Genomic DNA, 26,127 nt, shown 5'->3' with positions numbered 1-26,127 from the left:
GAAAATGGTCAGTGGTAAATACAAAATATATGTTTTCGTAGTCGGAATTGAATGCCTATTGCTTTGATAGAAAAACAAAACATGTTATAGTATTGATATAAAATCATTGTTTCATTATGGAATGTTATAAGGGAGACTAGAAAAAATATAAACAAGAAATGTATCTTAAAAACGATTATCGGCGCATTTCACGAACAGAAATGACTTTATCAGTAATGGGGCTGGTATGGATGCATCAAAATTTACGACAATAATGTTTTATGAAAGTGTTGTTTCTGCAAAAGCTTATCGCATGGGATAAAAATACAACAAAAAACAAACTTTTTCAGTCACCAACAAACATATTTATTATCTCTGCTTACAGTTATTATATTTGATAGTGGTCATGAACTCGTTTGTGTTTATAAATAAAGACCTAAAGACAACCGGTTCTTTGCAGCAATACTCGGGCTGACTATTCGTGGTTGCAGATTGCAGGCACTTTAATTTGAGAGTTGGTGTTCATGCCTATGATCAATTATAATTTGTTACCGAAGTTTAAGCATTATGTTGAATGTTATGTATTATACTGCAACAAAAAACGTTCTATTTAGATAAATACGCGTCTTACTCAACGAGTTTTTAACGGTAGGAATGATATTTGAAGCTTCTCATCGTAATGCACACGGAAAGTTTGCATGTCAGTCTCTTTTCAACGTGTTTTTGGGGGGGGGGGGGGGGAATCGGTTGTTTTTCAACCTCCCGGTTCTTTCGTAATGGCAAATTTCAGCTTCTGGTCGGTGCATTTTGTCTCAATATGCAGAAAAGGTCAAAAGCATAAAAGTTATATTTTTCATGTAGATTGGAATCTTACCTTATTAGAACAGTAAAAATTATTAGATTATCTCAATTATTTTAGGAACTATGCTCTATTGATGAGGTCCGTTTGGAATTAATGAATTTTTGCACTTGTTCACCTTATATTTATTTATATATTTTACTAATTTTCAGTCATGAAAAATTGTGGAATATTTTTTAAATGACATGTATTCACTATCTTGACCGAAATAAATAAACAATAAAATAAAAAATATATATATTAAAAAAAAAAAAAATATGAAACAAGAGCTGTCACAGTATGTGACGAATGCCCCCGAAAGTGACATTGACCTATGACAATGTCAATACATGAAAAGTTGATCTTGCCTTTACGTGTCAAATACATACGGCAAGTTATTTTAAATAACCTCTGAACATAAAAAAATATCACCCATACTTGACAATCTACACTGTTATGTCCTTATATTCAGCATTCCATTGTGAATAAACACTAAGTGTATCTTTCACCTTAGAGGTAGGATATGGGTCTTGTACGCGACACGTTGCCTTGGTGTGACAAACACATGTGGCAAGTTATCTTAAAGTCTGTCCATACAAGAGAAAGTGACAGCCCGGACAGGACTAACTATACTCTGTGTCCTTATATGCAGCATTCCATTGTGAATAAACTTTAAGTGTGACATTCAACTTAGAGGTAGGGACATGGGTCTTGCACGCATCACTTCGTCTTGGTATGTCAAACACATGTGGCAAGTCATTTTAAAATATGTCCATACAAGAGAAAGTTACATCCCGGACACGACAACCTATATTCTATGCCCTTATACATGCAACATTCAAATGTGAATAAACACCTAAGTGTGACCTTGACCTTAGAGGTTGGGACATGGGTGTTGTACACGACACCTCGTCTTGGTATGTTAAACACATGTGGCAAGTTATTTTAAAATCTGTTCATACAAGAGAAAGTTACAGCCCGGACACACCAAACTATACTCTGAGTCCTTATTAGCAGCATTCCATTGTGAATAAACACTAAGTGTGACCTTGAACTTAGAGGTAGGGACACGGTTCTTGCACGCGACACATCGTCTTCGTTTGTGGAACACATGTGGCAAGTTATTTTAAAATCTGTCCTTACAAGGGAAAGTTACATCCCGGACACGACAACCAATACTCTATGTCCTTATATGCAGCACTCCATTGTGAAAAAACACTTAAGTGTGACCTTGACCTTAGAGGTAGGGAAAACGGGTCTTGCTCGCGACACATCGTCTTGGTATGTGGAACACATGTGGCAAGTTATTTTAAAGTCTGTCCATACAAGGGAAAGTTACAGCCCGGACACGACAACCAATACTCTATGTCTTTATATGCAGCACTCCATTGTGAATAAACACCTAAGTGTGACCCTGACCTTAGAGGTAGGCACACGGGTCTTGCACGCGACACGTCGTCTTGATTTGTGGAAAACATGTGGCAAGTTATTTTAAAATATGTCCTTACAAGGGAAAGTTACAGCCCGGACACGACAACCTATACTCTATGTCTTTATATGCAGCAATCCATTGTGAATAAACACCTAAGTGTGACCTTGACCTTAGAGGTAGGGACACGGGTCTTGCACGCGACACGTCGTCTGAGTATGTGGAACACATGTGGCAAGTTATGAATAAACACTAAGTGTGACCTTGACCTTAGAGGTAGGGACACGGGTCTTGCACGCGACACGTCGTCTTGGTATGTGGAACAAATGTGGCAAGTTATTTTAAAATATGTCCATACAAGGGAAGGTTACAGCCCGGACACGAGTTATTGAGCCGGACACACGGACGGACGGACGGTGCGATTTTAATATGCCTACCTTCGGGGGCATAAAAAAGAATGTATTACTGTATCCAGGCAATGTGACGCGCACCTGTGATTCCAAAATGACTTTCCAATATCATTTGATTTTCCTGCAACTGCTCAATTGATGGCAATGAAGAAACAAATCCTTTGGCATTTAGATGATGTGATTTTATACCAGATATAATGCGACAGTTTTGCAAAACAGTTGTGAATTAAGCAATTTCATTAATTATAATATATTTCCTATTAAAATGCGATATAATTTTAATTACCCGTGCCAATGGAATCATTGAAAAGGCTGGATCAAGGGGTTTGTTATTCTGTTCCGGTTTAAGAAATGGCAAATTTACTAAAAGGGGAGGTAACTCAGATATTCCTATGCGCGAACATTTTATAAAAACTCTGAACAAAATTAAATCATTTAACTTAAACAAACAACATTTTCTGTGTCTGTTAGATAGTATGAAATCCTATTTTCACATTTGATAATTAAGTTAAGTTTATTATCTGTTTAATAATTAAAAAAAGGTATCGGTATTATTAAGTGTATACATATTAAACGGCGTCCTTTTTTTTAATAAATTAGCATTCAGTAGTATTTCTGTAAGCTCTTCTGTCTCCTGGTTATATTTTCCTTTTATATCTTTGTTTTATAACTCATTTGTTCAGGAAACAAGTATGTTTCACATCCACCACTCTTATATTTTCAAGAAAATATCTCATGATAATACGGAAACGATACATATTCCATTGTAAAATTCATTGTAAATAGCTGACATTTCATTAAACTTTGAGGATTCAAGTTCAATAACTTAGGTTCATTAGCTGGTTTCTAAAGATTTAAAATACAAGCAATCACTAATGACATAAGGATCATTAACTTGTTTTGGTATATTGTTGTTGGACAATTCTTTAAAAACGTATGGAGCCGGGCTGTACCATACCCATGGTGTCACTTAGTGAGCATTACTCAGATATTTGTTTGTCATCACTGCATTGCCATCACCAATATTTCCCCTACCTGTATCGTGATTGTGATATGGACGGGGTCGACATTGTTGATATATTGTAACCTTCATGTGAAAACTATTGATCGATATTTGATCATGGCAAAAGAAACATGAATTTTAATTATTCAGTTCTCAGACTCAGACTTTGTACTTTAATCAAAGTTTTTGAACTTTCGTTTAGCAAATTTCAAGAACATTTTAAGTTCATGGAGAAGAAGACATTGCATTCTCTTGAACCATTATTCGAGAATATCTCGCAGTTATAACAGTATCTTTATGAAAATAAAAATGTATAACGTGCGAGGCCAATGGTGCAATATATCCTTTCAGGGAAAAGCATAATCGACTTGGAAGCGGTCGACTTGTCTTACATACATATGCCCTGAACCTCCACACGGAGAACTGGTTATACCAATTTGCATATTACCAAGTACATCAACGTACTATGAACGCACTTCCACCTACAACAGAACGCTACAATATGTTTTTGAAATTCAACACCATCCATCTGCTCCCACAATCATTACTTATTTATTCTGCTTGCTAGGATACACCAAATTCAATAATGGCTGAATACTAATTTACCAAAATGAATGGACGGCCAATTACCACGCTAACGCCCGACCCCGTCATTCTTTAAGCTTGTAATGTATTTCATCTTAAAGTCATATGATACAAATAATAACTTTATAGCTCTATAGCGACATTTCAGAAGTATATTACAACATCGTGCAATACCAACAACCCATGCTACAGATTGGTCTCTACTTGTAGGCAGTATGAATTAAATTATTCTGTTAATTAATGATAATAGTGTATGTACGGAGTGTATCTAATACGGTAAATTAGTTAAAAAAAAGTATTTTGCAATGTATTATATTATATGTAGTTTTGTTTTGCTTTTATGTTAAATACATGATGAGCAAATACACTGAACAAACGAGATGAGCAATCTTTATTAAAAGCTAAACAATTTGAGGACAGAAAGACCCAGCACTAAAACTAATACACATAAAAGTAAAAGTACAAAAATAAAAAAATAAATTACCATGATCACATTGTATGAACAGACTTCTACGAAATAAAAGATCATATATCAAAAGTTATAGACAAGTTAGAAGTTTGCAAAGCAGTTCAAATCTATAGTATCTAAAACAGAGGTCCATAAACAAAACGGGTATTTCAAAGTCCAAGTCTTGTCCTAGTTACGAAATCTTTCGTTGTAGTAAGATCCTTGTATTGTCTTAGTTACGAAATCCTTGGTTGTAGTAAGATCCACGATCGTCCACAGGGAGGTACTCGTACCTATCACCGTCGGTTGCATGATTTGATCTGAAATATAGTATTGTAAATGGATACAATGTTTCGAGCTGTGCATGTTTGTGGTTGTATTTTGTCATAGTAGTGTTGAGATCAAATTCTAAACCAGTATGGACCTTATTCGAAATTTGGATGTTACACAATTTATCATATTGATTCAAACCATAATTTGCCTTCATTTGAACGCATATTATTTCACTTAAAGTACTAAAAACCATTCCATACATCGTAATAGTTCTAACAGATGTTCATAAATTAATTGATATTTTGAATAATTATCCGTAGTTGTGCACGTTACCCCACCTATTGTACACGGTCCCCTCGTAAGTATGCGGCCTATCCTTAATGCCTTTCTCAAAAGCAAGCTGGGGACCAGACAACATCGGTCGCGGGATTCTACTGGTTTCATGCTTTTGCTTCAGTTTTTGCAGCGCAGTTTCATGCACGTCTCGGTACACATTGTCCTTGTGTTTTGGCTCCAACATTCCGATAGGTTGGGTGAGTCTTTTCTTATTCTGCCGTTTGCATACCACGACCGCCATCACCAAAATTACGAATAGAAGCAGTACACCGGCGAAAGTCGATACAATCAAAACAATCAGAGATGTTCCTGAAAATATGTAAAGGGGTTTATTGTGTTATATATGTCAAGTGTTCAGTAAAATGCATATTTTAATAAATTGTGAATCGAGTAGTAGACTAGCAGACAAATACCTTTCAACAGCTCGTCTGATGAAGAATTCAAACTGCTGAAATACAAAAAGTAATCATTAGCACACATAAATATTAGTTGTTTTTAAAATATGTTAATAAATTCAACATAATATTCCATATTATTAATATGCAGATATTGGGTTTTACGTATTTAAATAATAGTAGACAATAGTTGCCCGAGTTCGATTCCGTGTTTAGTGACAAATCGCTTAGATGGTCGGTTAAAAGTAATAACTGTGCATACATTTATAGTATTTACGTTTAAAATAAAATAAATATTGTATTACAACAACAAATTATACATTACTAGTGGTATATGTATATCACACAAGTTATGGATACATTGAAATACAAAACAAAATTAATAGTATTCGAAGTAGTATATAACATTATTGTTATAATGCTTAGTTTTGATTGAGGTGCAATGGCATAGCATAAATTAAAACAAAGACAACCGTTAACATATCATCCATACAAAAAAGCTAGAACACATACAAGCGTCCTAACCATCACAACACTAAATTCAGTATTTCTATGTTATTAAATTGCACTTTACCTGCATGTCGGTGTACCATCCACGACCTCACATTTAAAACCATGTTGACAAGGCTTGAGAGCGGTAAATGCAGAGCACAAAATCAAGTCGTTTATTGCGCTGTTTTTATTTGTCACATCGACTGAAACGAGTTTTTTGTTTATTCATTTAAGTAAACATTGAATCACAATTGCCTGAAATAGATGCCCATAACAACATAAATGGTAGTCACAGAATAAAGATAATATAACTGCTTTATTTTGGACATAGAAGCAGACCAAACAATAACTGTCAAATCACTGTAGTATTTATACAGTCACTGGAAAGTGTAGCTGCATGGTCTAACTCTGCAGTAACAGAAGGTAAACTAGTTTACAGATGTTGCTATGAACATATACAAATAAACGAATGTTGAACGTGTACTGGATATTTTCTTTCAAGCTAAAGATACTCTCAGGTTAACTGTGCTGATACAAACAATTAGTGAGCATTCACCGTGCTAGTAAGTAAATTTGTTAAATCAACTATATTGTTACTGCCCTTTTAAGTTTTAAGAAAATGGTATTACCATCTTGGTCTCCAACACCAACTCTCAAAACGTTTGCCGGAGTATTAAAGACCTTAAAACTGGCGGATTGGCTTAGTTCAACTAAAGCAACAGACAAAGCCTTCTCTACGAAGTCGTCTTTTGACGTCACCATGACAAACTTGATGATTAAACTTCCTTCACTTAAACAGAAATTTCAAAACAATGCTTAAAGTATTTGCTTTTGTTAAAGTTTTTGTTAAAGTTGGAAAACAAAAAGCATATAGTTGCTTACAAAATGCTACCTTACTGCAGTATCATACACTTACAATAGTGTGTGTGTTCCATAAAACAGAACAAATGACAAAAAGTAACCACATGCCTCATGGTATAGCCAAGCTAAATTTAAACACTCTTATAAGTGATATTATTTACGGTCAAGACGTCATACGAAGTCGATTTGTAAATTGTATGGCTTAATTAATGTTTCATAGTGATTTATTAACATTATAATTTAATGTTCTATTAATGTTGTTCTTAGAAGTCAAGGGAAATATATTATCATCTTACCTCATCGACACAATTACTATCTTTTCGAGACCAATACCAAGTTTCTGTCGAAACTGAGTCTCTAGCTGTAGATTGAAATGCGTTTTACGATTATCAACATATTTTATTACGCACAATTCCTCTTAAAGGCCTTGTTTGAGCATTCTATAAGTGACCCCCACCCCAACCCCCAAAAAAACTGTGTAGTGTAGAGTACACAACCTCTGTTTATTGATCTTAATCTACTTGCCTTGATCCCTCTTATCAATTCTTGAATCTGAGTATCCTGCTGTACAATTTTGGAAGTTTTATTATAGAAATGGACCCTAAATGGCACTGAGCCAATAAACAAATACACATGAAATCGGCCCAGAAATGTGACACTAGTGCGATTAGCAGGAGATGCACAGTAGTGGATTACCATGCCAAACAGTTCTTAAACTAGGCCTTTAAGTTTAATACATTTATTTTACAGGTATTTAGTTTATGGTTATATTTTGTGTCCTTTAGATAGCTGCGATATAATTGAGCAACTTGAAATATAAAATTATTACTAATATTCGTATTCTTAATGCATATTACTCGAAGTGACACTCTTGTTCATAAATCAATACATACATATGTAAAATAAACATAAATTTTGAGTGATAAACTATAAACTACTTGCTAAATAATGTATTTATGGAAAATATTAATTACTATTAACAATATAATAACCGTGTATTTAATAGTCGAAAACTCAAAAATATTAAATGGTTTCTGAATGCTTAAGGATTTACTACGATTTACTATTGTCTCATAAGGTAGAAATACCGTGTTTGCTGCACATTTCTTTTATATTAAACTCGGTATACTTCATAGGCATCATTGTTATCGACATTTGTTTATCGTTTTTGGTATATTAAAACAATTGTATTAAATATTTTAAAGCTTATTTTGGAGTAATAGTGCATCGTTAAACGATATAATAATAAAATGAAATATATAATAAGACAAGCTATCTGATGCATTGTGAGAAATGTGTGACATTCCATTTCAACCATGCATTTTATTTTATTACAATGGAGCTACTGGCACAAAAGTCGAGCATTCAAAACTAAGCCATTTAACAATGACAAGGCAATGGCCCAAACGAAAGTTACAATACTTAAGTCAAATTTACCTTTATTGTCAGTTCGTCCTCATACGCATTGTAAGTTTTCGCGGAATCAAGATTTTCCCCGGGCAGTAATTTGTAGTCTAACCTTATGCTCGCTCTGTGTTTATCAAACTTTTCAGGAACTGAAAATCAAGCGATACATTTTGAATGAGTTGTTATATATATGGTATATTCTAACAAACTTTTGTAACCAAGTAAATGTACACAAGTTATTATACAACAACTCGTTCATAATAAACTGTCCAAGTAACACGGTCTCATTAAAAGTATTAGTAAAATGAACTAAATATGCCTAAATAATCCATAAGCTAATGTTTTTGTTCTATACTTCATAATATAAAGAGTCGCTTTTAAAATGTGTGTATGTGTGTAATTGTGAGTTATTCATATCTGAACAAAAACTATAACAAACGTACCGTTTGCAAGAATTTCCATGACGGAAAGGTCATTGGAAGCTGCAATAAAGTAATTCGTTAGGTAGCAATGTGTTTAGCGGCAAGCGTGGCATTGAGTTTATGTGGTATTGTTTTTAACAGTCAGCATAAATGTATAAATGTGTTATAGTTTACAAATAAGGTATAGGTTATAACATTCGATGAAACAAAACAAAAACAAGTCTATGACCTATCGGGTTCTGATTTCTTTTCTTACCGACGCAGGTTCCATTGTCGTTTGTTTCAAATCCCCTGACACACTCACAATCAGTCGATTTATATTTCATTGTGCAAACGGTGTTATTCACATCCGCACATGTGTTTGAATCGTTACAATCTGCAAATAAATCATTGTTTAGATATGGTATCTCTCCATGAAATGCAGAATAATACAACCTGAGCTACACATAATATAAAACAAGGTGCTCGAGTCTCGTGTCCAAACGATTGCCTACAACTGATTAAATAATAGGTATACTATTTCTAATCGAAATGGCTTAAATATTCCATCTTGGACTATTATTCTACTGCATCCCGTTTTCTTTAATGACATGATTACAAAAAATGTATATATCAGTTGTCGCTTGTCGGCTTATGGGTATTGACGAGCTTTTGCAGTGATATACATTTCATTCTTGTTTAGTGTTTTAGTTTCCATTATATCACATGCCTTTTACTGGGGCGATTGGTGAAGGTGAAACAGTGGTAAAGGTCCAGGCTGTTGTACTTAGAGTTGGGTCACATCGTAGCTGTAGGCTCGAATGTATCGTTCCGTTATAGTAGCATTGTCCCGCGATGTAACAGTACCCTTGCTGCGATTACAGAAAGTATACTTAGCATAATTTTAAGCAATTTTTCCCATTGCTTTACTTTCTTGTTTTCATTTCAGTTTGATTGTATGTACACAGTTCTTTGTGAAGAGGATACTTCACTATATATTAAACACATTTCGAAATATTCCTCTTTGATATACATGTATTGAATGTTTGTGCCACAAGTGTTTAATCCTATGGATGATTTTAGATCGTTAATAAATATGTGTTCCATTCTTAGATTAGATTATGACGAACTGTATTACCCTACATTTTAAATTGAAACAATGTCATGTTATTTAATTTCGCGATATGTACCCTTGACTAAAACGCCTTATATGGATTGCCTTAAAACAAAATGTGCAACACAACTACCTTCAACTCAAACGTAAATTCAACCTCCGACCCATTATCTCTGTTATAGGCTTGGCACTTTGAGTTATAAATGTAAAACATCTTCGAGTCGTTGCTGAAATTTTCCCCGTCGTTGCTAACGGAAACTCTCATTCCCTGAATAAACTTATGAGGACCTTCGTCCGATGACCTAGCTCTTCTAGTGATTCCGACAGGACAGACTGTTTCAATTATACTTTCTGTTTGCCCTGGGACAATAGCCGAACCATCGTCATGATCTGTTCCATTTATGTCGACCTGGTGAAGAAAATAAACTTTATCAGATATAACGCCTATTATTGCAGAAAAAAATAAAGTTATTTTTTTATGGTTATCCGATAAGTATAACGTTAAACTATTTGATGTTGTGCTCGTAATGTTGCTGTCCGTTAAGCATTTGCCGCTACTTCAACTTACAATAAATCTATCCATCTTGCATGTAATATTGTCTTCTGAAAAGATTCCGCCAAAAACAAATATGTTGGTACAGTCATTTTTATCCTCGTCACAAAGGCCTTCATCAAGTAACCCACTTAACAGCGGGGGTATATTCAGATCCAGAGAGCAATCGCTACCTCCGAAACCTTTGTTACATTGACATGAACCTGCAATGAAAACGGAGAAAAAGTCGTTAAAATAAGTATTATTATTTATTACAATTATTAGTTTTTGTTTGTTTAATGTTGTTTTTTTAATTCATTATTCCCGTGTTTGTTGTTTGCTGTTCTGCTGTGTTCGAAATAACTGTAAGGTTTGTCAGTTTCGACATCGCTAACATTTGACGTTATTTTACAAATCATATTCCTTCATAAGCAAGTAAAAGGCCAAAGGCGTGCTGATGATGAGCCTGTATCCAATGTTGATTTTGAGTAAAAGTACCAGTCAAAAATGCTTTTAAACTTAACCTTTATGATACATATCTCATCAAAGGCTTACCAAGGTGACAATTTCCATTGCCGGAACAATCGTTTATACACTGCAGCTTAACGGTCTCGACATGTTGTTGTACTTCTTTTAATGCATTCAATTCTGCTTGTAAATGGGCATTGTTGACACTGTTTGTTGCATTCTTAAGTTCGTCCTCCTTTGTCTTGATAATTTCTTCGACCACACTTTCGTTCCTGCTTACAGCCGTTTTACAGGTTTCTTGCATGGATTGTCTCGCAATCGAAGCCCACTCAGTGCTGTTCATTAACTGAATTGGATTTGAGTTAGTAAAAGTATATCAAAACATTGTTGAACTCTCAATAAATGTAATAACATAGTTACATCACTCTTTTCAGCGTCTACTTGATACATGGTAAACAAGTTCGTGTTCAATTTACACGCATTAACTTTGATATCGTTGTATTTTTTAAGAAATTTAGATAAAATTCTACATTCATTAGGTGAACATTGCACATACCAAAACATCTTTGATACAGTTATCCATTGAAATATTTGTATGTGTTGAAGGGAGATTTTTACATCGTCCAAATGTACTAGAGTTTTCAAAATTTCCTTCGCATACAGTCACTGCCTGTTTGTGGGTGAACGTTTGAGTAGATGCTCTCTGAATATAATAAGACATAATAAATTAAATATATGTTTCATACAAGTAAAAAACAATAGTTTCTGGTGCCGTGTGTGCATCGTGCAATCAGCGATGTTTTTACGATTTTAATTTACTCTAATATTTGAAAAGAAACATTGCACTTCCCACATATAGTAGGGATTACAAGCTTAGCGAAATTCAGTTTCGCTAGTTCTTACAAAAACAGGATACTTGTTGCAAAACCAAATGCAGAGCAATCAAGTTACCTTTCCTCGACTATGGATAGGTAGTTTTACAATGGGTATCCTAGGACGTCTATGAAGAGATCGAACTGATCGCTGATTCATTATTTCACCACAACTATGATATCCAGTCGTTCTACCGTTTGAACATCCGCTAATGCTCTTTTCACAAGAGTAAGCATTCGCACCACCATTTTTCTTACAAACGCAAAGTGGAAACTCCCAAGGTGGCAGTTCTCTATGATATACATCGGTTGTAAACAAAGACCGATCTTGAGGAACTTTCCAATCTTTTATGAATTCCGTTTCATTGTCAAAGTCATCAGCACTGTTGTCATTAAGGGAACCACACAGTCCTGTACTATTTCCTTGTCTGTCTTGCACTGAGGGAAGGACTGAAATATCCAAAACCCTTCCTCCCTCTTCGCCCATAAAAGGAGCGTTGTCGATTCTGGCTCAAACAGCGGTTCCGTATGGCATATAAATCTAAAAGACCCCGAGTTATCCTTGCTTTAATATCGATAATTCAAAATAGAACAATCCTACAAAGAAACTAGAGCAGATTCATGTTTGTAAACAATAAAAGCAATAACTTTTGTGAGCGAGCCTGAAATAAAGCAAATCGGGATCCGTTTTGCATCGTGTTGAAGACAAGTCTTCATACCGTGTATGTGAAATCGTTTTCCTTTTTCACTGTAAGTGCTTTGTCCCAGCATTGTTTGTAGCCAATATCAATGTATCCATTGCAAACGTTGATCACGTATACGTCACGGCCCGCTCTTACAGCAAGACCGCAGTTGCACTTGGCGGGATTGTTTGAATTGGTGCAGTAGGCTATTTTGTGTTGAATCTAAAATACAATTATACAACGTATCTTCAAAAAAGGGAACATTCAATGTAAAAGCAATATCTCTGTGTAACCGGACGATTTTGATGAAATGTTAATATTTAAACTAATGTGCTAGTTGGATATAGAGCCCTTGCTTTACAACAACTTCCTATAAAATTGGTTCATTATTTGAAAATTACGACTCTCATTATGTTTTGTTATTCCTCAAGCCTGTCAATTTTATTACTTATCATCTTTTTCACTAACAATCACCGTTTGTATTTAAAAATATTTAAATATATTATGAATGTACAAGCAAGTTAAATATGATAAGCGAATGTCAATACCTCTGCTTCCTTGAAGATCAGGTGCGAATAGAGTGTATAGTCACCTTCGTCGGCATGATGTTCATATGCCCTAGGTTAAGCAAGTTAATTATAAAAGATAAACAAACTAAAATTCTAACAGCTTTTGTCATTTTTCACGTGAATGTAAATCGTTTGCGTATTCGAGCTTTAAATAAAAAAAAAATGAATTTATGTGATTTATAACTCTCTTAGATTTGCTTCTAGAAATGGACGACGTTTAATCATGGTTGATGTGATTAATTGGAAGTCTCTGTGTAGTATGATATGATCAGGTAATAATAATTCATGAATGGAAAACTAAGCTCTTGCAATAGTTAAAAGTTAAACATTAAAACTTACCTCCCATCAAATGTGTACATATGAGGATCGTTTCTAGCAGAACAGATCTTTCCACGCCAGTTTCGATCAGTCTCAGGTAGAACATCAACCTATTTCCAAAGTCATCTATAATCATTTTCTTGAAAACAGTTGTCTAATGTTGTGTTTTTACAAATATTAATCATTGAACAATAACAGGGGCAATAACAGGGACATAATACAGCATACTACATAGGAATTATTCATACTCAACAATTTAAAGACACCGAACATATTATATAAAATCTTAGCACGTAGTTGAGTAGTAGAATTATTTCTTGAAAACTGTTAATGCGTATGATATGTTTACATTCGAAGATAAAATTACCTTTTGTTTTTATCCAGCCACTTACCTTGATTGAAGGTAACTTGTAAGTTTTCCAAAGAAATATTATTCCCTTAGCTCGAAAAGCCTGCAAATGAAGTGTGAACTTTCCAGCAACACCGTAATTTCCAGTCTCTGCTGCACTAACATTTACATAATGTCTTGAATTTGTCACACTGCTGTTCAGCGTCAATCGGCAGCCGTCCGGAAAACTAGCTTCAGCATCTACAATAACATAATGGAAACAACATGGACAAGCCATGATGCCAAAAGGTTAACAAAGACCCTGTTTTAAAGACCAAGCAGACACTAATCAAGAGATACACAACGTACGAAACAACACAGACAGATCCCACACGCATCGATTTATCTTTATTGATAAACAGCATTCCATTTCCTACACCAACAGCTTATTAGTGTAATATAACCTTGTGCAACTTTTTATTGAATATGTATAAATAGTTTGTCCAATAGATAATGGGGCAACCCACTTAAATCGATAACAGAAAATCATTGGGGGATCATAACCGCTTTCAATCGCTCACTATCATGACTAACAATGTGTGACAATAACCATAGCAACATACTTTAAAGCATTACCTGGACAGGTACCATAGTCCGGAGTGAAATAGTCCAGTGTGAGTTTGCATGGTAAACCCGGCGGATGGTCACATACAACCGGTATTGATAGTTCAAATTCAATGGCCTTTGTCTCTCCTCGACGCAGTGTTAACGAGGGAGTCAAAACTGTAATTCCAACAAAGTATGGGCGGGAAAAAGCTGATAGCTGGCCTGGCTGTCCTCCAGGCTCATTGAATGCTCTTACAGCACAAGAAATCTTCAGGAGAAAATTCGTTCGGTTACATACATATCGGCATTTCATCAAAATAATATATTCGGTGTTCTAAATTCAATTAGCATCCTTCGAGTGAAACTCAAAAGTTACGGTACAACTACTAACTCAGACAGAGCAATAAACGGGTTGTGCGTACACAATATATCAAAACACGTGTGCATGTAAGTGTATCCAGCTTGACGGTCATATAGATGTATTGAAGCTATCTCTTACATTAGCTCCCATTCCGACGTTCGATTCCTTCAAATCGTTGTGCGTGAGATAGCATGGGCTAAAATCTTCTTTTGAGCAGTATTGTTTCGTCAGATGGTATTCTGAGCTTTCAATCATTGTCCATTGCACTTGGTAAAAGAAGTCATTCTCCTCGTCGGGATCAAATTTGCACTGAAACCACAATGCCCTGTCTGCATATTGCAGAATCGTCCCAACTGTACTGGCAACAAATGCAGGCGGTGGGACTGGATATAAGATAGTGACTCATTGATAACGTTTGTTAAGATTTTATCAAATAAATGTTAAGCTTGAATCAAACGTTTTATTAAAAGCCGTTGACAAATCATTGTGAATGATATCCGAAGTGGAAAATAACCTCATATACGTTTTCTTAAAATGTATTGTCATGTTATAAAACAAACTAAACTATATTATCCACCCTATATATATATTTAAGTAATTCTACGACTCGGCTCATGCCTTCTGAATAAAAATACATTACTAGAGTTTACATGAAAAGAAGGTTACACAAACTATCATGAATATTTATATTATATATTTAATAATGTTATTATACAGGTGTGGAATTTATATTGCATGGTACCCATGTTTGTTTATTTGTAACCAAACAAATCACAATTAAAATTCAAAACACTGAATGATGTTGAAAAATTGACATATTTAGTTCAAAATAGTTACATACCTTCAGATCCAATACCTGAAAATAATCATAAAAATAATTTCAAATCATATACCTATTCGTGACAATAAGTGAGATAAATAGACATGAATATCAATTAATTTATTTATTGATAGAAACTCACGAGCCTAGTAGCCAAAGCCTTCTGTTATCCTACGATTCAAAAAAATAAACGTAAAACAAACAAGAGGGTCATGATGGCCATAAAACGCTCACATGAGTAAAAGAGTTTAACCTTTGTAATCGATATAGCTTCATATTTGCTCTCAAAGAATATTGAAAAACATACTGGTCAAACATGTTGCCTGAATAATCACTGACAGGACTTGTCACAGTTGCCTGCACACTGACAGGACTTATCACAGATTCCTGCTCACTGACAGGACTTGTCGATTGACTGCACACTGACAGGATTTTGTTCAGTTGCCTGCACACTGACAGGACTTTATGATTGACTGCACACTGACAGAATTTGATTCTCATACCTGCACACTGACAGGACTTTGTTCAGTTGCGTGCACACTGACATGACTTGATAATTGACTGCACACTGACAGCACTTGGTACATATAACTGCACACTGACAGCACTTTTAACAGTTACCTGCACACTGACAGGACTTTGTTCAGTTGCCTGCACACTGACAGGACTTTGTTCAATTGCCTGCACACTCACAAAACTATGTTAAAGTGCTTGCACACTAAAAGAACTTTTAGTATAGATACACAAACAACTGACAGGACTTCGTTCAATTGCCTTCACAATTACAAAACTATGTTAAATTGCTTTCACACTAAATAACTTTTAGTATAGATACAAAAACAAGAAACAGTGCACCATCCAATAATATCAATAATCTGTTTTAAGCTCTAAACATCAAAGAGCAGTAAACAATCATAATGTATTGTTGCTCCTTCCATCTAGGACAAAATCAGTATCCTTCAAATTGTGTTAATCAATTTGTTCTGTATAAAGCTTATTCACTATCCACACAGAAGATGAGATCTGTAGCTTAGAATAATCTACATGAAGTTAACAATAATATACATGAAGTTCAATGGAAAAGTCTGATTATTAAATTGATCATTAAGTAAAAATGAAATTTCTTCTAAAGAATAAAGTGTATAATAATTATTTTAATCTATGATCCTAAAAAAAGAACAATAATTACCTTAGAAGTGACTATGTTGAAGACTTGATCAAAAAAAAAAAATTCCCTTGATACTAGAAATAGAAAGTAGTGGAATCTCAAACAAAAATAATGACCATATAGCAAGACTTGCTGCCCTTGTTTCAAGGGTAAACTTTACATAACTATCAAATTTTAACAAAATGTATTTATAATGGACTTGTAACCCACTGGGTGAGGGCAATTCATTTCTTTGAATAATTTTGAAAAAGCACCATCCAAGGAACGTTCCTATGAAGTTTCATTAAAATTGTCAAAGGGTTTTTGGAGAAGATGATGATCATAACCAATTGTTAACATTTTCCTTTAGGTTGCCATGGGAACCAGAGTTCTGCATGGAATTCATTTCTTATAACAATTTTGAAAAAGCACCAACCAAGGATCATTCCTATGAACTTTCATCAAAATTGTCTAAGTGGTTTAGGAGAAGAAGATGATTATAACCAATTGTTGACGACGGACGACAGACGAAAGACGACGGACGACAGACGCCGGACGTAGACTGATCACAATAGCTCACCTTGAGCACTTTGTGCTCAGGTGAGCTAAAAACAAGCCAAAAATAGATTCAACCTTTATTTTCACCACCATCTGTAATCTAAGTAACCAATCTCCAAGCGCAAACACACATTTTCAAACGTATCCAAACTGTATTTTTAAAATGCAACTAACATGTTTCTTTAGAAACTAACTTTGAAAGTCCAACTCAAAGAAAAGCTTTAAAAATGAAGTATGGCTACATCCGCATTCTTTAGTTGTTTAAGCTGCCGAAGGAAATTTTGTTTCCAAAGAACTTTTCAGAGACCTTATTTTTGAACACAGGTGAGGTGAAATTAGCCATGCCAGAAAATACCTTATGCCAGATGAGGCACGCGCATCATCTCGCCACTTCTTATTTATTTAAATGTATAATAAACAAAAAGGACATTATGCTATACAATAAAGCCGATGAAAAACATAAGTATGAATAAACTTTCAATAAAAAAATGAAAACAAATAATCGACAAAAAAAAAGCAATTTTTTAGGAACTGTTTGACGTTAACAGTGATCTAAGATAACTACGCGTCATAACGTCAGTAAACAGCGTCGCATGCGTATCTACGTCATTTTCCACATATTGATAATTTACAGAAAATATGTATGCAAGAAAAAAATCAATCATGTTTTACCAGTCTGGATCGAAATATCCGACCCTCGGTCGTGCTCTGTGGTCGGAAACGAAGCCTGCCTTACGCGAGTGGCATTGGGTCGGAATTTTATATCCGGACCGGTAACATATGGTATATATTATTAATTATTTGTCCGTCACTATGAATTGGTTTTCATAAGATTCGTGTTGGTAAATCATAAGAATAAAAACGTTTGGTTTACTGAAACATATACGAATAACATACCGAAGCAATAGGCACTTTGAGGAACTGGCGTTGGCTCTAGTTTGTAAACGAACCCAATCGCACATTGTTGTACTTTAACACTGAAATCTGCTCTCGGATATCCATTGACTATAGCTTTTACTGCACCATTAAATATTGGATCACCTGAAAACCAGTATGACAATGGCATATGATACGAATACCGTTAAATAAATGCAGTATTTTGTGATTGGCCTATAAAAGAAAACGTGAAAATACATATAGAGGATATTTGTTTATTTCAGTGTAAGATCACATTTTATTTCACGAGTGTCATAGAAAAAACATATTTAAACGAGAGGCTAATATAGTTTTTCTATGATCACGAGTGGAATAAAATACGACCTTACACTGAAATAAACATATTTTCTGTTTCTTTTAAGCTTATTTACCGAGTTTTATAGAATTTTAATTTATTTTCTTAATAACCCCCTTTATTGTAAAGGGTGCATTTTACGCCGCTACCCGTTGGGCGCCCCTCATGCAAAATTATAGCTGTCAATTTTCTATTTCCGGTTTGTTGAGAAAGAGTTCTCTGTTATTCTGTTTTATAGTTTATTATTCGCTCGTTTTTAAGTGCAAAGCTTTTATGAACAGTTAATGAAGTTTAATAAGCGAATCAATGTTACAAAAAATAACGAAAACACTTTTATTTTAAGCGTGGTATGAATACATAACCAAATTACTACGCCATTTATTGAATGAAAATGTAAAAGGTCGAATGTGTTTGCAAACAAATGCTGATAATCATTGGATATAAAACATTTTTCTTAGTTTAAGAGTGTTTTTCATGATACATGGATATTCAGTCATCTTACTATCAGAGACCAGTCTGTTTTGCTTAAAGACAGGTCGATTTCCAGGTCATGATGAGGACCACGCTAGTTTGTTGACAAATTTTGAGGCGTGGTGGGGTAAAAAACAACAGTAAATCTGTAAATTGTTGTATGAATTTTCCGGGAAGTTCGTATTACGTATAACAACGACAAACAATTCAAAATACATTTGAACGATGATATAACATTCTATTTATGTTCGAACAGTTGTTTTCGCCTGTAATTCGTTTGGTATGAAAGCAAACGTTCGAACATTCAGCTTCAAGATCAAGAAATCGTTTAAAAAATAACGGGATTACCATTTTCTAATAAACGGTAAGTTGGTTAATTTCAAAATAGATCTTTATTTAAAATCAGTAACATTTCTTTAAATTTCAAATTTTTTGATGCACACATTTTTGTTTCGATCAAGGGGAAGTAACCACATTGGATTTAAAAAGTAGTTCTGAAAGTTAATATTTTCACCCCTTATTTTGCAGTGAAAATATCAAATTGATATTTTCACTGTTGTTATTTCACTGATAAAACACCATATTTCATCAAAAAACATGAAAGAATAAATTTTATTTAGTCTAACCCTATGGAATATGATGTCATACCTTGTGTAAAGATGGGGAAGTGGGTTCCACATCTATTGAACGGTGGCTCTTCCTTCAGCATGGTATTATTACCAACAAAATACCACCCGGGTGACAATTTACTGTCATCAATTGGGTTTTCCGTTGCTTTAAAATTGAGCACTCGCATCTCAAGACTTGGCAATCGTTTGTAGACATCCTTCGAGCACGGGTTTATGTAGCTCGAGTTAACTTTGCAAAGTAAAATGAAAATAGTATGACATACGTATTATCTACAATGATCGCCAACATATATAAATAGCACATTTAAAAACATGTCCATTTTATTCGAAATAGCTTCATTAGTCAAAGACGAAAATAAACGCATAACTAGGAACTCACGAAGAATCGTACAAAAATAAAGTATTAGGAATTGAAGTAATCACCACATTTGATGTACACATCTTCATCATGGTTACAGTCGTGTGTTGACCATTGGCTTGCAGGACATTCAGATACATCGTTTTCAGAACCAATGCATTCTAGTTCATCGATTAGGATATCACCTGGTTTGTAATCTTCCATGATGTCCGGATTTCGATCCAATGTTCTAGATAACAATCATACTAGGTTAAGCATTCAGTGTTAAAGATAAATATCCGTAATTGAGCCATACACAAATACTAGATGTGTATCATGTCAGTAATATAAAAGGCCACCATGACATTAACCTTTAATCTACTGACTCCAAAATCGATATGGGTCATCTACTGACCATGGCGGATGTATGTATCAAGAGCATGTAATTCATTTTTATCGCTTACTACATTGTGACACCGCACCGAAGACGACGACACGGGACAAAGTAATGCCTATGTGTCTGCAATGCTTCAAAGGCGATACAATACATGTTGCCGAGAATCGTCGTTCAAAATTAAACTTATATTCTAAGTAAGTAAATATGTATGTAAATAGATTACGGTTGAAAACATTTCAGACAGGTATTAAGAAAAAGAACGATTAGGAGCGAGTACAAACGCTCGTCTGCTGTCTGTTTTTTCATAAATTCACAGTTATTTATATTATTGACTTTGATATTCATTTGCGTCTTTATTGTCTCATGGCGACATTTGTTCTACGATTCATTTGTATATTTCGAACAGTTTTTACATATAACCAAGTTTTAAGAGTTCTTGCCCGACGACGCCGACTTCGACATGGACACCAAAACTAAGACTTTTGTACTATGAAATTCAGATAAGCTCAACATTGATTTCAGTTTAACTCACCCATAATCGTATCCCATCATGCTGCACAATACAAGCGCATCGTTGTCACCAAAATTATCGTCACATATCGTCCCCCAATGAGGCTGGTTCTTTCCATCTTGGTATTTTCGGTACTGTATCTCTACTAACCCATGGTCTCCTTTTACAAGATCATGCATGGCATGCTCGTCTCGCTTTAATGCTATTGGGGTATCAGCTCCTGTAATTGATAATATTTGGACAGTAACAACATGATGCAGACAGAAATCATAACTCGATAAGTAAATAAAATAAATAAAAAATAAAACTTTATCATAAGATCATGCTTCATGCAATTCATCTATAATAGTATATCGTGTTCAACAATAGATTAAACACAACTTGATTGTGTAACACCGAACGCCAAAACTTGCTGCTTTATTAGTTTAAATACTCGCGCGACACATATAAGAGCCAAATTTATGAGCCTTGCGACAAGTGTACGTATTGTTACTGGCAACATGTGTGAACGGTGTTTTTGAGTTTTGGTCAGAGTTAAGGTTGTTTGTTGTCTAATGAAACAACGCCACTTACAAATACAAAAAAACAATAACACAGCTATTTTTTACAAACAGGCAATATTTATCATTGAGTTGTTGACAAAAACGGCAGAAATCGAACCAGTCTTACCAAACTATTTACTTAGAGAAACCGCGTGTATGGTAAATACTTGTACTTTTAGCCTGAAAAGCTTATAAAGCTAAAATGAGTACTTACTGCAGTTTACGGCGACGTTTATGCCACTAGGGCAATCAAAATTCTCTTCGACCCATTCACCATTACCACAGAAAAACAAGTCATCTTCATCACCAGTGCAGTTGAACCCTCCTAATGATGTATATGAGTGCGAAAACCCAAACCGGGAGGCATCATGGACATTCACATTCCTGAAATAACCCGTTGTAGGCATAAACATTTATGTTGGTGTATAGACATATATAGATGTTAACAGTTTTATAAGAACGCTAAAAATATATGTTCATCAATGTAATAACTACACGTGATGTTCTTTTATAAAACTGTATGCATTTCGAAACAAGACGATTTGAAATAACAGCAATTAACAGAGAAACAAACCCGGTATAATTTTCTCGTAGTCCAGCAATATTGCAGATTGTTGTTGCATCGATGCTGGTGAAATTATCTAAACAAACCCTTCTCCAAGACCCTCGAATATAAATCTCAACCACACCCAAAAACAACGTCCATGCGTTATTTACTCGAACTGGTGTATCTTAAAATCAAATGTTATCAGATATATTTAAGAAGTTATCATGTATAGAACAATGAACCGTTCATACGTTTGACACAACTTAGATCGAACATACGGTTATACCATAGAAACAATAATATTACATAAGTAACTTACTACACTGTACTGCCAGATTGTTTGAGGCCGAGCAATATGAGTGAATCTCCGCCCATTTATTGCCTGCTCCACATTCAGAAATATCTTGTTCATGACCTTGGCAGTTGAGATTAGAAATAATAGCCCTGGTTTCTCCTGTTCCGTAAAATGCATTACCGTGATAGCTAGCGCTCCTATAAATAGCATTAGTCGAATAAGTACCATGTTAGATTACACAAAGTGATACATCATGATTTTTGAATATACATTTTACTATAAATAAAAACATTATATAACAATTCATATTTGTAATTTTCTCGAATCTTCATACTATTGCTCCTATATTGTTATGCTGTATAATAGAAGAAACGCATACACGTCATTTTCAAACCACTGGTTTCCCGCAGCACCTATTTTTTTGTTAAAATACGTGCCATCGTACATATAATGCATTTTTATGTTTTTCCAAAACAAATCTCAACTCGTATTCGTAATTAACGTGACACTACGTGGAATACCACACAAATTAACTGTGCCCATCCATGAAATCAAAGTGGTATTAAGGTCATTTTCATAATAGTTTGAGCCGTTAATCTTTTTCATGTAATACCTAAATAAATCCAAAGTCTCCGAACATTTCTTGTCAAAATAAGTTTTAGTCGACGACTAACTACTAGTAATCCAGGGATTTACTGCTTCTTAATATCCATTAATTAGTTTAATCTAAGTGGACAGAACCCTATTTTTCTCTGTGTTATGTTGTTGCACTTTTAAATTAGAACTGCGACGAAAATCATGTTTTAATCATTTGTGTTAGGAGATGGATTGGGCAAATAAAAAAATATGAATAAGGAGTCAAATGGAGAAGGAAAACTCTTAAAAATGTACATGCTTCTCTAAGTTAAAGCAAGAGCACCAATTTTGCCAAAGTTACTTAAGTGTGACCTTGACCTTTAACGTACAAACATGAGTATTGCTGGTGGCTCACAGTATTGTCATGGTGAAAATGTGCGCCATGTTATTTTGAATTTCCCAAATGCATTAATACGTTACTGTGATAATAATGAAAGTATGACCTCCACCTTTGGCCTGCAGATAATTGCTTATGGCTCAGGTGGCACATTGTCTATCTCAGTCAAGCAAGAATAAAGGTAGAGTAATAAATGATCCTAACGAATGACCTTGACCTTTGATCTGCAGATAATGGCTCTTGTAGGTGGCACATTGTCTAGCCGTAATTAACATATGTGCCACGTTATATTAAAAATCCCGAACTTATGACGAAGTTACACGACATAATTCACAAAGACATATAGAATGATTATCCATTTTTAGAAAAGAGAAAAGTCACAGAATCTACAAAAAGTAATGGCTGAAACATCTTAAATGTCAGTCTAAAATCACTTTTGATATTAAAAAAGAGGATCGTGTAAACAACTCTGAAAAAGGTTAAAGCAATTAAAAGTTGTCCAATCTGTATTATATCAGTGCAACATACAATGACAATGGCGACATAATATCAAATTTGCTTTGTGCTTGTATCAGCGTTGATAATAAAATCCAATCTACGGGTGCCAAATCGAGCTTAAACTTTATAAAGTATACAAATAAAACATAGACAGAAAATGTACTTCATGCAAGTGCATTTAAATTCATTACTAATGCATTACACTTTAAAAAGGAAATACAATTTTAAAAGCACACACAAAAGAATGTTAGACGGGTATTCGTTTTTTAAGATATAATGGGGGGGTACATCTTGCCATCTTGCAGCTCAGATTCTAAATCCTCTCTTAAACCGTAGCAGATTCGGACGGAAAACGTGTTTCATTCTGAATGTGCTTTTACATGGGTGTATTTTCAATAAACTCTATGTCGCAATTGCCATAAACTAAGCGCTGAATAGCATTCCTAAATTATGTCTTCGAGTTAAATAGTATAAGAATCACATTATAGCGTCAATATTGTCGATCATGTTCTTGGTCTGCTGATCAGGCACATGCATATTTTTTATGTCATCCATCAATTTCAACTTGTATGTAGCCTAATGTTTCAACAAGAAATCGTTTCGGTTGTGCATGAGAAAATTGCTAAAACAATTTTAGATTTTAATACGTCAAGTTACTTTTTCCTACTTAACATACTCGTCAAAGGTTTCGCAAAATGCATGATATTTTCTTAGCCATCAAAAGTATTCTAAGCGGTGTAAAATATTGCTTATAGCCAACTTACTCAGTGTTCAGACCAAGCATTCTGCAAATAACCTTTGCATCATTTGCATCGAAAGACCTGTCACAAATAGGTCCCCATTTTCCTTCATATTCGATTTCAACTCTCCCGGAATATTTTGTCGTATTTGTTCCATTGACCAAACGTATTGGTGTGATCGGGCCTAAAACACACAATTACAATCATTCGGAGCCCATCGGCCAGTTTTATCGAAAACAACCTTTGATGTATGCCGGTAAATCAGTTGAAGTAGTTCGTATTTTTTTTAATGATATCATTAATTAAATGTAGTGTTTTAGAGTTGTATTTATTGATCCAAGTTAAAATTGATTGTCAGTGAAGAGTATTATTGCAAATATAAATAATAATTCACAAAAGTTAAGTCATAAAGTTTAACTGATAAATAAAATTACTACGCGATCTACTTGCAGCGGACTTGAACTTATGTAAACCGTCCAAATACATCCGAGGTTGTTTTCGATAAAAATGGCCGAGGAGTTCCGAATGTTATACAATAAGATATAAATGAAATGCACCTCAGAATTGCGTATTTCGATCACGTGTATGTTGTGCTTTCATGAATAACTCAGTATACTTCGAGGATGTGATATATAATTGAAAAACATGTTAATACAAATAATCGTTGCTGAAAAACGTACGGCAACTGACGCCAACGTCAAAATCATGGATATTGCATGGCGGTTGAGCCGATTCTTCTGACCAAGGAAACGAGTCACATTCATCCAAATCATCTTCAGTCCCGTTACATTTTAAATCTTCGACGATCAACGATCCGGACCCAGAACCATATCTAGACTGCTCATATATTGTTGCAGTTCTGTGAAAACAAAACATCTCGGATCATGCAGAACATGCGTTTGATATTAAGTAACATCATTTTTTTTCTTCTAATCGAATGTTCAGGTATGATGTCACTTACTTTCAATATCTTCTACATTCTAATTTATTCAAGCTGTTCTTAACTCAATGTCTTTTACAGTCTAATTTATTTAGGCTATTCTTAACTTACTGATTTCCTGGTACATGAGCCAATCGGCAGATCACTTGAGCGTCGTATTTGTCGAAATGCTGGCTACAAACAGTACCCCACACTCCGTAATACAGAAATTCTACTCGTCCTTGGTACTTGTTGATACCATTCTGAAGACGAACGCGGTCATCTTCAATAAAAATTATTACAGTTTATTACCCAATTAAATACAAAATACTTGTCAAAACCATTATAAATATTGAATAATAATAATAATAATAATAACAATAATAATAATAATAATAATAATAACTAGATATGCAGTTTTCAAAGCGCTATATTATTTTGTAAGTGTCTGAACAAATGCATTATAAACAATGAACAAGGGAAGAAAACTTTGTATATAGTGCTCAACAGACAGCGACCTTCGAGTTGAAATCATGTGTTGAATTTTATACACAAAACATTCCGAAGTGATCATGATTTCGCCAATAAGAGGTGTCTGACGAATGTTGCATTCGTTTATATTATGCCATTGGTGTGTCAGGCAAACTTAGTGTGGAATCTTTGATGAGTATGTGCATAATTAAAACACAAAGGTGGTCGTTAACGGTAAGAAAAATAACCAATAAATACGCGTGCAATAACGGCATACAAATATACAACTTATATGAGATAAATATTGTTAACAATCGTTTGAAAATTGTTAGA

General features: G+C 34.5%; 1 protein-coding gene across 1 annotated transcript in view; it reads right to left on the bottom strand.

Annotated features, from left to right (window-relative positions):
- Positions 1-4,733: 4,733 nt before the first annotated feature.
- The window catches only part of LOC128205540 (uncharacterized), a 39,132-nt gene continuing 17,738 nt past the window's right edge, over positions 4,734-26,127 (bottom strand). Inside the window, 32 exon segments of the mRNA XM_052907277.1 lie at positions 4,734-5,012; positions 5,304-5,610; positions 5,715-5,767; positions 6,271-6,391; positions 6,818-6,978; positions 7,346-7,410; positions 8,487-8,605; positions 8,900-8,938; positions 9,135-9,254; positions 9,588-9,729; positions 10,105-10,380; positions 10,540-10,727; positions 11,059-11,317; positions 11,528-11,674; positions 11,923-12,384; positions 12,563-12,748; positions 13,075-13,144; positions 13,435-13,523; positions 13,806-14,002; positions 14,378-14,615; positions 14,847-15,091; positions 15,550-15,564; positions 18,131-18,274; positions 19,584-19,793; positions 19,988-20,151; positions 20,831-21,029; positions 21,566-21,735; positions 21,926-22,082; positions 22,218-22,390; positions 24,429-24,588; positions 25,085-25,263; positions 25,456-25,606. Coding sequence (XP_052763237.1) covers positions 4,925-5,012; positions 5,304-5,610; positions 5,715-5,767; positions 6,271-6,391; positions 6,818-6,978; positions 7,346-7,410; positions 8,487-8,605; positions 8,900-8,938; positions 9,135-9,254; positions 9,588-9,729; positions 10,105-10,380; positions 10,540-10,727; positions 11,059-11,317; positions 11,528-11,674; positions 11,923-12,384; positions 12,563-12,748; positions 13,075-13,144; positions 13,435-13,523; positions 13,806-14,002; positions 14,378-14,615; positions 14,847-15,091; positions 15,550-15,564; positions 18,131-18,274; positions 19,584-19,793; positions 19,988-20,151; positions 20,831-21,029; positions 21,566-21,735; positions 21,926-22,082; positions 22,218-22,390; positions 24,429-24,588; positions 25,085-25,263; positions 25,456-25,606 — 5,294 coding nt within the window. The 3' untranslated portion in view covers positions 4,734-4,924.

Source organism: Mya arenaria, chromosome 2 (genome assembly GCF_026914265.1).
Source record: "Mya arenaria isolate MELC-2E11 chromosome 2, ASM2691426v1".
Lineage (NCBI taxonomy): Eukaryota > Metazoa > Mollusca > Bivalvia > Myida > Myidae > Mya > Mya arenaria.
This window is presented reverse-complemented; position numbering and strand designations above follow the sequence as displayed.